At 38.6% G+C, this 14,805-nt stretch overlaps 1 protein-coding gene across 1 annotated transcript in view; it reads right to left on the bottom strand.

The window, feature by feature from the left end:
• Positions 1 to 67: 67 nt before the first annotated feature.
• The window catches only part of ZNF292 (zinc finger protein 292), a 55,287-nt gene continuing 40,549 nt past the window's right edge, over positions 68 to 14,805 (bottom strand). The window contains exons 5-8 of the mRNA XM_075087230.1: positions 14,036 to 14,238; positions 11,083 to 11,219; positions 9,905 to 10,046; positions 68 to 8,182 (exon numbers count right to left, since the gene is read on the bottom strand). Coding sequence (XP_074943331.1) covers positions 995 to 8,182; positions 9,905 to 10,046; positions 11,083 to 11,219; positions 14,036 to 14,238 — 7,670 coding nt within the window. The 3' untranslated portion in view covers positions 68 to 994. The remainder of the gene's footprint in view (positions 8,183 to 9,904; positions 10,047 to 11,082; positions 11,220 to 14,035; positions 14,239 to 14,805) is intronic.

The following is a 14,805-nucleotide window of genomic DNA, read 5'->3' as shown; positions in this document are numbered from 1 at the left end:
TAACAAAAATTAAACTATACACCAGTCTAAGTTACAGAAACAAAAATAACCTTTATAAGATCACATGTATAAAACAAGAAATGAAATGTGATTTTATTTAAGGCAATACTGGGCTACTTCACAAATCACCACCTCAAATATATACACTGCTCCACACTACTAATTTTCTATCACATTCACAACGGATTCTTTAATACCAAATATTGTTTTAAATCTCCAATGTAGCAAACTATTTTTATTCACATTTCCATTTTTATTATGGAATCATAAATGCTTTGTATCCAATTAAAAGCAATGAAAAATGTAGCTATAAGAAAACTATTATATTTATGAGTTAACTACATATGAGTATCATCCATAGATACTGGATGTTAAAATTTACAAAAATGAGAGCGTGTCAGTACGTTTAACCTATGAAATGTGATCTTATCCAGCTCCTCTCCTGTAAATAAATGCTTTACGCAAAATAAACTGGATATGGCAGACTTAGCTAGTTTTAGTTCAAAAGTTCTTAATTTAAAATGAATAAAGGACAGTTTTAAAAACTTGCTCACTTAGTTACAAATTAAAATTCCGAATATAAATGTGTCATTTAATAGTTTAGACTTACAGACTGCTGGTGGCAGCAAATGATTTACAATAATAAATATATACAAAAAAAAAACGTATCTACAAATAAAGAGTACTGTTATACATGAGCAGTGACCTGGTGAAAGATACCAATCACAGACAACTCACAAAGATTTAGGTCATGGAAAGGACAATCTGATAGAAAGTTGAGGTTTTGATCGAGTATTTACAAAACTGAAGCAATTACTCTGTTCTTCAAGTCCCATAGGGATAAAAACAAATAAGAAATTTACATGACTCAGGTCATGTTTTTTGCTAGATTAAATCACCTCAAAATAAAAGAGCTCCACAGTTACTAGCATGCTTGATGGCTTCCTATTCAAAATACATTTTATTACAGGTCACGGTTAAACACACCAGGTCTTCAGTATTTTGACTCCACTTCCTCGGTACCCATAACAATTACTTTTGCAGCTGTAACCTCTGGATCATCCTCCCAACGTTCTTCGAGCTTTCTCAAACTGACTATAGGTTTCATTTCCTGAAGTTGCTTCAACACACGCTCAGTGCAGTCTTTAAGAGCCTTGTCTAAAACTATCTTTACATTATCACCACACGGAAGCCGTGATGGGTTGGCAAACGGTACAAGGGTTTCAGTTTCAGAACCTGACCAAGTGACATTACTACTTGCTACAGAGGTCTTCTCGTTGGATTTTCGCGAGTTTGAATAGGATCCTTTTTTGGTTCCGCTGCTATGGTAGTCTCGTTCGGTGTTTTTCTTTTGCTTCACAGCAGACTCTTCAAGGAACTTGAGGAATGACACTTCAAAACCCATTGGCTTAAATGAGCTCCAGTCGAAAGCTGCAGGTTGCTCTTCGGCCGTTTGAATGGCGACAGCAGTCTCTTCCTCCTTGTGTGTGCTATTCACGTCAACAGGCAGTACTTCCTCAGCTTTTTCGGCTCTCCTCCTCTTATTCTGAGACACATTTTTTTCTTTGTTTGTTCTTTTTAAGTTGTTTGATTTTTGCTTGTCTGAGGGGCAGGAGCTGCTCTCCTGCAAGTCACTATTTACACTGGAAGAGATTTTTGCTTGATTTTCAACACTTGAACAATCCTCGTTAATCAGTTTAGTAATGAATAGTTCTGTCAGTTCATCCACCTCATCCTTCTCACCTTTTTCAGTTTCCTTTTGTGGTAGCGTAGGTGTGCTTGAATCATTATTGCTCGCTATCAAACTTGGTTCAGGCTCTTTCACATCACTTTTTTTATCAGTCTCCTCTTGCTCACAAGAGGCTTCCTTTACTTCTGAGACAGAGTGCTTTTTAGACACAATAAGAAGATTTCTGTGTTGGGAGGTAAATGCTTTGGACAGCTTGTGACATTTATAATGCCTTATTATGTTACTTTCGCTCGTAACGACGGATGAACATCCCTTTATCATACACGGATACTGAGTTATGAACCTGCTCGTGCATTCTGATAAGGCGTCGTTTCTAGCCTTTATTGAATACACGTGCTTGCCGCGTTTCAGTGAATAAGCCTTATTTTCTTGAACTTGCATTCCTTTGGAGTTTTTGTTTTCCAAGTTCACGTTTTTCTTTCGTTTTGTTTTCACTGACAGCCTGTTACCTTCTTTTCCCGATCTGTTTTTTAGTCCTCTCTGTTTGGACTTCAATGGTTTCTCCTGATTTGCTTTGCTTGAAATGTTTTCCTGACCTGGTGTCAGTCTCCTGGGTCTTATTAGATGATCTTTATGCTTGTCATTATGTTTGTTAAAAATATGCCTCAAGAGGTTAGACCTAGTAGCATAAATACGGTCACAGCCTTCACAGTCACACTTGAATACGCCATCATCTTCTACTTTGTTTGGCCTTATCTTAATACCGTGATCTGCCTCAAGATGTACAATGTAGTTAAGATATGCTGTAAACGAAGACTTACATTGAGACTGATCACAAGAAAACCTTCCCGCCTCTGGAGACGGTTTCATGTTTCCAATTTGCTCTGGGGTCATGTCATGAAGCTTCATATAATGTTGTATCAAGCTGGTAACTTCCTGGAAGATGCGAGAACAGTCACTCACCTCACACCTGAACTCTCTGACGACGGCTTTGGTTTCGACCTCATCGCGTTCCTCTTTGCCTGGATCATTCTCCTCCTCCACTTCGCCAGAGAAGGCAGGGAGGTCAGATTTGTGCACAGCTTGGTAATGAAGGATTAGGTTTTGCTGTATTGTAAAAGCCGCGAAGCAGCCCTGATGGACGCATCGGTATGGTCTGTAAGGGCTGTATCTAGTGGGAAACTCCAGAGATTTTGTTACAGGCTTCCTACGTTTTCTCTCCTCTTTTTCCTTCCTGTACCTCCTAGCCTTGCGGACTTTGGGTTGTGCCTGTGTACCACTAAGAGAGGCTGAATTATGTTGCTCCGGTGGAACAGAAACCACTTGGGGAGGTTTTTCCAGTCTTTCAGGAATATTATTTTCTGGTAGAAGTTTTTCCAAGACTTTTACAGGCTCTACAACTTCCTTTATCTGAGTTTCTTTGACCAATGGAGCTGCAGTTTTGTTTTCTATTATTAGTGTCTGCAAAGGTTTTACTTCAACAGGTCGCGGGGCTGTGTTTATAGTTTCGTTTTGAGATCTTCTGCCATAAGGCCTTTTAATTTTTAATTTTACCATCTCTTCTGTCGTAAAATGATGTACAAGCTGGCAGTGTGCTCGGAGATTAGAGTTCCTCGTGAATGTTTTTGGACAGGTAGCTACAACACATTTGAACGGGGCATACTTCAGTTGATGTTTCTTAATTTCTAGTATCATTTCTGCAGTGTACTGATGAATCTTTCCATAGTGTTTAAATAACGCGTCTTTTGTCATAGCACTGTAATTGCAGCCTGGATCCTGACATACAAAAGGCTTATTAACTTTATCACTAAACTGAATGTTACTTGCCTCTGAAGATATCTGGACGAGGGACTTATTTTCAGTCAATACAACAGGAACCGCTGGTGCTAGCGTATCTGCTGGAGGACACTGGGAAACAGTCTCAGAGACCTGAATGGGTGAATCATTTTCTAGTTTCAGTTTTTGCAAGCCCTCCAAAATTTCCAATATTTGAGTATCATCCTTTTGAGATGTCTCAGACTGAGCAGAGCTACTCTTTGCAGCAGTGACATTCCCCGCGTGCACAGCAAGCTGTGTGGGAGTGGGTAGTTTTACACTAAGTGCAGAATTTCCCAAAGAAGCCTGTGCATTATTTACTTGTGAGTTCTGCCCTGAAGCAGCGACAGGATCCTGAATTTCAGTTTTTACCTCAAGTATCTGTGAATTCATAGCAGTTTTAATTATTTCCAGGGTTTTTTCAAAGTTCTGCATAACATTGTCTTCTGAAATCTGTTCCTCTGAATTTGCTTGCACACAAGAATTTACAGCCATCATTTGGGAATCCCCATTTTCAGTTTTTACTGTTAGAGGGGGTAATGTTGTATGGGTCTCCAGATTTGTTTTGAAGTTCTCTTTGATACTGGCCACGAATAACTGATTGTCAACATTGTTGAGTTTCTGCGTGAGATTTTCCACCACCACTTGAGAGCCACAATTTGCCAGCAAGTTGGACTGAAAACTTTCTCCCTGTATTTGCACATTTCCTTCAGTGCTTTTGGTTGGAAGTCCCATCGTTGTTGTATTATTTACTGCTACTTTTTGTGACGTATTGGGCGCAAGCACGGGCGTAGTTGCTTTTCTCTTCCTCTTTGAAGCACTGGTTCCCTTCTTATTCACGTTGCTTGATTCTGAATTCTTGGGGCTGCTTATAACTGAAACTCGTGAACTGTTCCCTGCAAAGTTTTGCGCTGCTGCAACAGTATTAGAAAACGAGCTAGGACATAAGCCATTTTCAATAGTCTTTAACATTAAGTCCTCTGTTGCAAAACCAGGCAAACTCTTGCATTCATTTATTGGAGGAATTTTGGCATTGAGGTCCCTGTTTTGGTCTGTTAGCAAGGTACTGGGGTTACAGACTGTCTGCAGCAGAGGGGATGCAGCTGAGTTGGGGAGAACAGCTGCATTTATCTGAGTCGTACCAGTGACACAACTTGTTGTAACTACGTGTGGAAGTACTTCTGTGTTATCAAAGGTACTTGGGATTCCTGCAGTTTCCAAGGCTTGTTTTATAATTTGATTTCCTTCCTCATTCCCACTGGTATTAAAGTTAGTCACACTGGCTCGTGGAAACATACTCTGCAGTAAGACTGTGGAACGATTTTCAGCTGCAAGTAACTGGAGGAATGACGGATCTTTAAAACATGTCTCTGGATTGAAGGCAGACTCCTGGGGTTGCTGCAAGTTTAATGAATTTGAGGAAATAATCATACTAGCAAGCAAAGACTGTCCATTAGCCTGCAGAGCTTCTGGAGAAATTTCTGATCCTTCAAGAGGCTTACAGTAAGACCTCTTAGATAAGTGACCACCAAGTGATCTAGGGTTAGTGAAAACTCTGAAACACCGGCTACAGATAAATTTGCCATCCCTAATTATTGCTGGCCACTTTGCTCGCTTGTTATGTTTTGGCTTCCTTTCTTTCCCATTTGGGCACCGGCCACGATCTTTTTTCACCTTCTCTGAAGCTGGATGTTGAGAACTAGTTTCACTGAAGTTATTGTCATTACTCAGTCGTGAGGGAAATATTTGATCCACAGTTTCCTCTTTTGGGAAAGCAGAACTAGTGTTTCCTTCTAGTTGCGATGAAAAGTTATTTGTGTTATTTTCCAGTTGTGAAAAGACTGAATTTGGGGGATTCTCTGCTGATGAAGGAAAGAGAGACATTGGACCGTTTTCTGCAGGCAAAGGGAGAAAAGGATCTGAACCGCCATCAATGTTGAGGGGCATAACTGTTTTTGCCAGATCGTCTAGCTGGGAAGGTAAGGTTGCACCAGACAAATTTTCCATATGTGAACATAAAACACTCTCAGGCTCACTTTTAATACGAGTAGACAAACTTGGATTTATGACACTTTCCGCTATAGGCAACATAGGATTGGCCAAATTCTCTAGGTGGGCTGGGAAAAGTGTACTTGAGACATGTTGCACTTGACTGGAACAGCTGGGATTCAAATTAGGTTTGTTCTGTGCAGTAAAAGCAGCACCACTGGGATTTCCCACTTGTGATGGCATAAGATATACAATCTTCCCATCGTTCGGCACATTTTGCACATTGCTGGATTTTCTTGGCTTCTTATTTTTACGCTGCATTTTAAAAGCAGCATATTGGTCAGGGTGTGCTGCCTTCATATGTTTGCCAATGCTCTGTGACGAGTTGTATGTTCGAGTACACCCCTCAACCTGACAATTAAATTTCTGAATTGGGGCTGCTGGTGACACAGCCGGAACTAAAGAGCTATTTATGTTAGGCTGCGAAGGAATAAACGTAATACTTTCTAAAGTTTTTAAAGGCAGGTTATATAGATTAGCTGCAGCCTTAATACTGTCTTCAATTTCAAGTTTGGAAATGGATACACTGTTTCGATATCCTGCCTGATTCTGCACACTGAATGGATTTACAGCACTCACTTGTCTTTCTAAGCTTTTTGATTCAAGGGCTTCTGTTTTTAGTGTGTCTGAGGTCACAGAAATATTTTGACTATTCTGAGTCTGACTGAGACAGTCTTCTTCCTTTCTCTCTTGGAAAACTGGAAGACAAGAGTCAACTGATGAGCACAACTGCTGGGCACCAGGTTTAGTGGTATCTACTTTGCTGGCAGTAGCAGCCAATTTACCTCTTTTTACAAAGTTCTCTCGGATCTTCTGGTTAACAGCAGGCAAGTTAACACTGCTTTCTGGAATTGCCACTTCTATCTTCACTGAACCCGTAGGAGACTGCTCCGAACCAGAATTAGGCAAGGAATCGCTTTGCTGCAATATACTCGCTGATGCATTTACACTTTCATTCCCTACTGGTTCTGCTTTGATTTGATTCCAGATGACGTTTTCTCCTTCGGTAAAACTACTTTGGTTGTCAGCTGGAGGAGACGTCAATTCCTCTTTAACAGCAACTTCATCGGTATTTTCATTAGCTTTAGAAGGTTGACTAAGATCAGGCTGAGTAGTCTGGCTTTCAGGCTGTTGCGCATTTTCAGGCTCATTGGTGTGATCCTCAACATGCTTTTCCAGTTCGTTCTGAGAACGGTATACCTTTCCGCACCCTGTAACCTTGCAGGTATAGGTATTATAGTGTTGTGCTTCGTGATCATAGAGTAAATAGGCTTCGGAAAAAATTCTGCCACATTTAGGAAACATACACTTTGCTCTGAAGACTTGATGCTCTTTCCGATGCGTCAGCAGCTCAGCATAACTGTTAAAACCAGCCTTACATTTCATCTGTATGCAGATATAAGGCTTGCTGCCACAGTGCATTTGTAAATGATCATTCAGGTGAGTAACACTTACGAAATGTCGTCTACAGTACTGGCAAATCACTTTTTTGCTTTGCATTTCCAGAAAACGTTTAGCTTCTTCATTATCTTTATGCCCCTTTGCGTGTGCTATTAGATTTTTAAAATATTTAAAGCCTTTTTTACAAAACGTTACAGGGCAGGTGAATTCATTAACAGGTAGTGGCTTTTGAACTGGCACCACCTCTGGTACGTAAGGTTTATCTTTGTCATCGTTTTCATCATCTGAGCCATCGTTATCATTAAACACAATGAAGTCTGTTGAATAGAGACTGTTCTTCTTAATGGGTCGCTGCTCCTGTTTGGATACAGAATCAGTTTTCTGATTCTCATTGGCAGTTGCTATTTTAGGAGGTCTTCCCAGTCTTCTCAGTGGTTTCATAGCAGCCAATCTCTCTTTGCTGGATTTTTTAACATGCAGAGTTACATGGGGAACAAAGTTTTCTTTAGAATTAAAATTTTGGGCACAAATAGGGCAACTGTAAATTCCATCTTTATAATGTTTTTGTGCATGCCTAACTATTCTATGACCTAGGAATTCTTTGTCACATAAAACACAATACTGCATATAAGCTTGCCAGTTCCTAAATCTAGCTGATATGAACCCCCTCTCTCTAAGCTTTTTAATTTCTCTCTTTTTCTGCTTTTCATCTCTGATACCCTTAAGAAGGCTTGTAGCTTCATCAAAAGTGCCAGCAAGCCCATTCACAGAAGTTTCTTTAGTCTCTTCTTGGCAATCCTCAACCTTCTCATAAACTTCACTATCGTTTAGTTCATCTATTGATGACACGATGGACGCCTCCTCCCCCATCAGTGCCAGACACTGACGCTTCAGAGTTTTCCAGTCCCAGAATTCTGGATCAAAAGGCCACTGAGTTTTCAGTACAAGTAAGAGCTCACAGCGCAAAGAATTTGGTATTGGAAGATTCTCTTCATCGTACTTCTGGTCAGGCTGATTATATAGCATTTCAACAGCATAATATGCATCCACAGTGGGTTCAAGAAGAAATTCACTCAGCTGACAAGCACGTTTAACCTCCAAATCATCTGGAAGCAAGCAGGAGATAGTTTTGCAAATAGATATCTTGACGTCTGTATTTTCACTGGATTCCAAGCGCAACGCTTTCACACACAGTTCAATGCAGGTTGCAAGTCCAGCACCATCGATCTGTAAAGCAAGACTAATTTTAGTAAGTCAGCTTATCACAACCCTTTCTGTATTTGTAAATAAGAGATACCATTATTCAACTCTAAGTGTCAGAAAAAAATTGCACCTGGAGTTTGTAATAATACTGTTTATGTTAAGAAGCACAGTGGTTTGTCTTTAGATGCTGTTCCTTCAGTTGCATAATTTGTTTTCATGCTACTAAAAAGATGTTCACATACAACTAAAACAAATTAATTGTATGTTCTGTCTAGTTTGAGGACTTTAGGACTGTATTTAGAGGTATTAAGTTTATATTATAGCAATATTGAGCCTTTTCCACGAAATAAAGCCTGTCAGTTATTTGAGATGAGCTTCTATGGAACACGAAGTTAACACTGGGTAGCATTCAAATGGTAAAAAGTGCTACAGTAAGAGAAGCATGTGATCTTGAAAAAGATCTATAATTTGGAAATCACTTAAGGTAAAGGTTTCTTTTTATTTTTAAAGATTATCCGACTTAAAAGCCAAGTGACCTCACTGAACACACGACTTCATTCCAACTGAAAGTAGTTACGTATAGTTAAACGTTCCATCATTTTTTAAGTTCCAAAGGTCATGTGGTCTTTTCACATTTATACCCTCAGGCATCATAAGTTACATTTATGTTCACTTTACAGTCCCTTCATGCTGCCAAGGATGCACAGAGAGGCTGTGGTATACGTGAGAATAAAGTCCAGTGAATTTATGAATGCACAAGTCTACTACCCACATGGTCTCCCAACTTCTGCCATCAATTAAATGATCCACAGCTCACTAGAGAAAAATCAGTATTGCATGGAGCAGACAGAGCTCTTAATATCACAAGCCTCTGTGAAAGTTATTTTCCTCCCCTCTCTAATGCCACTTTAGTTCAGATCTTTGGAAAAATAATCTTTAAGATCAGAAGCCCATGAGACTAGCCATACCATAACACTGCAAAAGGAAAAAAGGAATTTTTATTCTTGGAATTAATATACTGAATTACAGAACTCTCCCAAGTAAAATCTTTCGGAAGAGCTCAATTTAGTGATAAACATTAAATAGTGCAACTACTAATGAGAGGAAACTAGGAAAATTAGATGACAAGGTTAGCTGAGACAGATGAACAGAGTTTTTAAAGAATGTTGGATCTAAGTCCAAAAAAGGCAAGTATTTAATTTTTCTAAACAAATGGCATTCTTAGGTGGCAATTCAAAAGGGTTTTTTTGTGGTGTTTTTTCTTTTTTATTTTTTTTAACTTCCTGTAATTTCCTCATGTATTAATATACAGCTTTCATTTCTTCTCCTCATAAGCTTTTCCTTTACATTTTCTTTAATATTTGAAATATGGAAAACAATGAGGAGGAATGTTAGGACCTGCTAACAGAAAATAACTAATTTAGAGGAGGACATGGACAATTGAAGAGGCTATAACCTCATCTTTGGTTTTTCCTTCATCTCAGTTGTGGCATCCAGCTCTTCTGTTTACACCCCCCCCCCCCCTTTTTTTTCTCCAAAGGAACAAAGAAGTTGTAATGATTCAAAATGAACCAATGTATAGTTTACCTGCAGAAGGAAGTTGCTACTGCCGTTCCTAAAACCAATGAGGATTGCCCCAAAGCTAATGCTACACAAAGAGACAGGACGCCTAAGCAGCTTTCATAAATTTTCCTGATTACAGTTCCATTAGAAGTGCCAAAAATATTCTTTCAGGAGTATCCTTACCTCTGAATTAATTACTTTAATCAGGAAGAAAATGTGATAAACAGTCTTAGTTAACACAGAAAGTTGACGACATCTCTCTAGATACACTTGAATAGAAGGCTCTACCCTTTGCTGCAGTTTACTCCAGAAAAGAGTCAGTTCCCTAGAGAACAAGAGAACAATATTTCAGGGCCAGCAACGCAACCACTAATCTGATCACATGAAATGCAAGGTTCAGAACAGTTTCTATGTTGTCTTTAGGAAAGGAAAATCTGAATTTATTCACACTTTATCTTAGAGAGAAAAGCTTTTATTAATACACCCACATTATTAGTATGTAATTTTCAAAATTATTACAGTGACTCAATTCCAGAAGGACAGATCAGAATAAAACCACAATTCATGTTACACAATTTACAGACTCATCATGTGGCCTTGAAAAAAAGTCTTGCAAACTAGTTTATTCTTCACTCCACAGACTGGAATTTTACACTTCTGAATTCTTAGTAATTACTAACAGCAACAGGAAGATGGCTTTTCTCTGCGGTAGATACATTTTTCTTGAGCTGCTCTGCTTTAAGAGCCAAATCTAACTGTGATTTAGTGAGAAATTAGCCCCCGAAGCCAAACAGTATTACTGTATCTATATTAACTCACTAATTTATTCCTCCTTAGGTGCAAATAGCCAAGAGTATTTAGAACCTTGTGGAATAGTGTAACCCCCAAAACTTTAGCAGAATCTGTTAAAGCAAAATCCTGGTTATAGTAGTAAAGAGCTCCTTTTTTTCTGGAAGTTTGTTAGAGAAAGAAATACTGTGTTATGAAATAAGGACAGATGGGAATGGTACTTATGCATTAAATGTTGACATAATGCTGACTAGCTGCCTGCAGATATTAAATTCCTTATTTCTACAGTGTAAGAATATTGTCAAGAAAAATTATTAACCAGCTACTGGTATTTGTAAGTGCCTCATTATACATGCAGCCTTCAAATTCCCATAATGGAAGCTAATCTTGTCAAATACTTTTTTTTTCCCTCCTCCTTTTCTGTTTTAGCTTTCCGAGAGCCTTATCTCCTTCCTGTTTAGCCAACAGATTTTATCAGATAAAGAAAAAGTTAACTTACGGTTTATGCATCAGCTCTATCTTCCCAAAACTAATTTTTGTTCCACTAGACAGAAAACAATATTCCAACTCACCAGGCACAGTACATTTCTCCTTGCTGCAGCTGGCGAGATAAAAAAGCTGCACATAAAATTAGAGCACTTTTCTCATCTCCATCAGATTCTAGGTTACAGATCATTTCTAGAGCATCTTTGCAATCTACTTCTGCAATCTAGAAGGGAGGAAAGGAAACAAGACCAAGACCAAGACTAAGTGGTTTCATTTTCAGACATGCAGTCATCTCATCCTTTGCAAAAAGAGAGTAATTTAGAACTCAGCGAATATTTAACTCTATCAGATAGAGAGAAGCTTGAAAGCAAATCAGTGCCAAAGTGTCAAAACTGCTTATGCCCCCCAGAAAAACTGTTTTAAAGTAAATATAAACTTGTTTCTCAGACATAAGACTTATTTGTATCTGCTGTCCCAGTCACCTAAAAATTTTAACATGCAACATAATTATTTATATATAGTACATACATACGATAATTGTAATAAGCAGATTTATAACTTTAAATTGCAGCCTAACATAAAAAGATTATTACCTGAAATTCTAACCCAGTTTACTAGATACTAATGTTACTACTGCTTTAATACAATAGCTGAGCAGTTAATGAATCTGAAGTTTAACATGAACATTCCAGTATCTTTTAAAAAAAAATCAAAGATGAAAAGAAAAGGGAAGCTGTACAGTAACAAGCAGGCCAACTGAATGCTTTTATGGAAGGACATTACAGTCTCTGAAATGTAACTTATTTGTTCAAGCAACAATGGAAGTACTTAGTTTTGTAGCAAAACACAGGAAAAACCACAGTAGTACTAGAGAATTGTATCACTACTGAATCAGTGCGCTTGTTATAACAACTACTGTCTAATTTGATTCTCAGCAGACTGGTTTGATTACATCAATTAGTGCATCTGGCAGTACATGCTGGTATTTATTCTTTGACATTGGCAATTGAAGAATAACTTGACCATTGCAACAGCGCTGCTGGAAGTCTCTCCTGAGAAATCACCCAAAGCAAGAAACAGAAGGACCCACCCAAACACCCGGTTGGTCTGGTACTTTGGCTAAGGTGGCAGCACAGCTTGGCTGGGCACGGTGGTATCCAGCTATTGGTCCAGCAATCAAATTACAATTTTGAAGAGTACAGCAACTAATTTTTCCCTCTAAATTGACACCTTGTAAATATACTAATAATCCTTCACTGAACATCATTTGAGGTTTAATAACCTCAAAGTTGTCTTCTGAAGAAAACTGCATTTCTTAAGACCTCAGAGAGGATTAACCTAACTGTAATACCAATTTAGACTGAAGGTCTGCCTCGCTCAGTGCCCCATCTCAGACAGGGACCATCAGTTAAAAGCTTAGGGAAGAATATGGGAAACTGAACTTAAAATAAAGTTATTTTTTTCTGAAATGTTTTTCCAGCCTCTCAGAGTTCCTAAGGGACCCAGCTTCCAGCAAAGGTCTATACAGGTCCAGCCATCGGGTCTGTCAGTCTAGCGTTTCACACACTGCAGATTTAAATACTTCACATTGTTGAAGCTAACTATTAGACTTATCCAAGCTGAAAATGAGCTCAAATACTACTTTTCTGCCTATTCTGAATTGATATAAAATTTTCCATACCACTGAAGAGTGAGCTGTACTTCTTCACAGTTTACCTTTCTTCCCCCCTCCATTTTCTTACTGTTCTCACACTAAGAAATGACTGTCCTTCTCAGTTCAGAAGTCCACCTTGACATGCTAATAGCAGATCTGCCTTCTCTTGATTATACATGAACTTTCATGAATGGTTAGTAATACTGCAAATTGTGCTGCAGCTGAAGCTGCAAAGCTAAGCAACCCAGGCAATCCGAGGTCTGGAAATCTCTGAACTAGGTTCTCTGTGATAACCCAGTTTGAACTTATCTGCGTGTTATGGCATCCTAAGAAACAAATTCCTTTTGTCCACGGGATTCAGGGTTCATTCACTGACGAAGCCCATTCTGCTTTGGGAGTGCAGCGGGGCTGAGTAATGAAGGAAGCGTGTTTGCAGGGTCACAAATTCCAAGTTCCATCAAGGGTCTTCAGCAAACAAACACGAGACTGCACAGCCCTGTCGCAGCTCCTCCTCAGCCTGTTCTGGCATCGCCTACAGCAGCCAGAGCTGGGAGGGTAAGACCAATCTAATCCTACTGAGCGTCAGAAGAACGTGCCCAGTGAGAAACTGTCACCTTAGAATTTAGTCTATATCTAGGGCAGGAAACTTTTCCAACTCTACTCACTGCATAGTTTTCATCCCTTTAAGGTCAATTTCAACATCCTCAATACTTATTATTAAGATAAAAAGATGAGAGAGACAAAAAGACAGCAGAGAGATGCAGACAGTCAAGAAAACTGACAATCGCAGTTGGCTCAGATAAAACTTTGGGGTAGGGTGGGAAATGAAGATGTCGTCTGAAAGAATGTGGAAGAGCAAAGCTGTCATCTCTTCTTTGAAATATAAAATCCGTCTTATTTAAATGCAAAAGTCAAACCAGATCAAATATCTAATTTCACCTTCAATTTCACCCAGGAATTTGGGTCAAAAAAAGGTTACATTCATTCTCTGAACTGAAAGTAGCATTTAAAGGGCCCCATTCCATATCCCAAGTACTACACAAAAAGATATAGTCAAAATAGTACGAGCGAGAAAATCATTACCTTCACCTTACTAGCAAGATCTGAGGCGCAGTTTTAAAATACGTCAAGCAAACTCGAAGTTGTGGCAGAGCCAGAAAATACCTACTAGTGACCTAATACCACACTTCCATAAATGTTTTAATCAAGTAATTACTAGTCAGTTTAAAAGTGACTTAAATGAAAGAACAAGATACCAAAAATATTTTAGGTCATATTTTAAAGGAAAAAAAAAAAACCTCTTCTACAGACAAATAGCCTATGATTAGTGGTGTTATTATCATTAAAGAGGTAAGTCTAAAAAAAGTTCTTAATTTTTTACTTACTTCTTCCATTAGCTTTTCATTTGGTGATCCTGAACAAAGACAGACCAGGTAGGTTTGCTTGAAATTGCCTTTTGCACTGATTTCTGGATGGTCAGAGCAGAGTTTTGCCAGGGCAGTAGCTTGCGTCAATTGCTTTGTTTTCATTAGGTGCTTAATACGCATATCCAGCAAGATGGGGCCTTCAAACACTAAAAATTCATTCACTTCAAAGAAAAACAAGCCAAAATATTACACATACATTTCACAGCAGGTTACAGAGTTAACAGACAGCATTTACTCATTCATGGCTAACCCCTAAAATTTATATAAATCAAAAAAAGGTACAAAATGTATGAAACCTAGACAAGAAAAAGCATCCTTGAGAACTGTACTTGTTTATTAGAAGGATTCCCTGCTACAGATGACCTTTTATCTACCTGCAGGTTTTAATTCATTCTAATTTCTTGGCAAAATAGCTGCACACAAAACAGATTTAGAAAGCAAGCAAATATTAAAATATTTAGATACCATTTAATTATAGCTCTACAGTAAGATGAATGACACAAAACCACTTCTCTCACATCCTTCTTTATGTGTCTGTGCTATGCTTTTGCTAATAGTTGCCTTTTAAAGACCTTGCTATGGAAGGATGAAAGCAACATGTGTAGAAGCATCTGAGGTTCTTCGTATTAGTATTGAATATTTTGTATTACACATCCATAAAATGCAGTCAAACTCCTTTAAAAGCCTTTCAGCCAAGTAAGTTTCCTACAAAAAAAGAGGCTTGTCTT

Source organism: Phalacrocorax aristotelis, chromosome 3, assembly GCF_949628215.1.
Source record: "Phalacrocorax aristotelis chromosome 3, bGulAri2.1, whole genome shotgun sequence".
Classification (NCBI taxonomy): Eukaryota; Metazoa; Chordata; class Aves; order Suliformes; family Phalacrocoracidae; genus Phalacrocorax; species Phalacrocorax aristotelis.
Note: the sequence above shows the minus strand (reverse complement) of the source record. Positions and strands in the feature narration are given on the sequence as shown.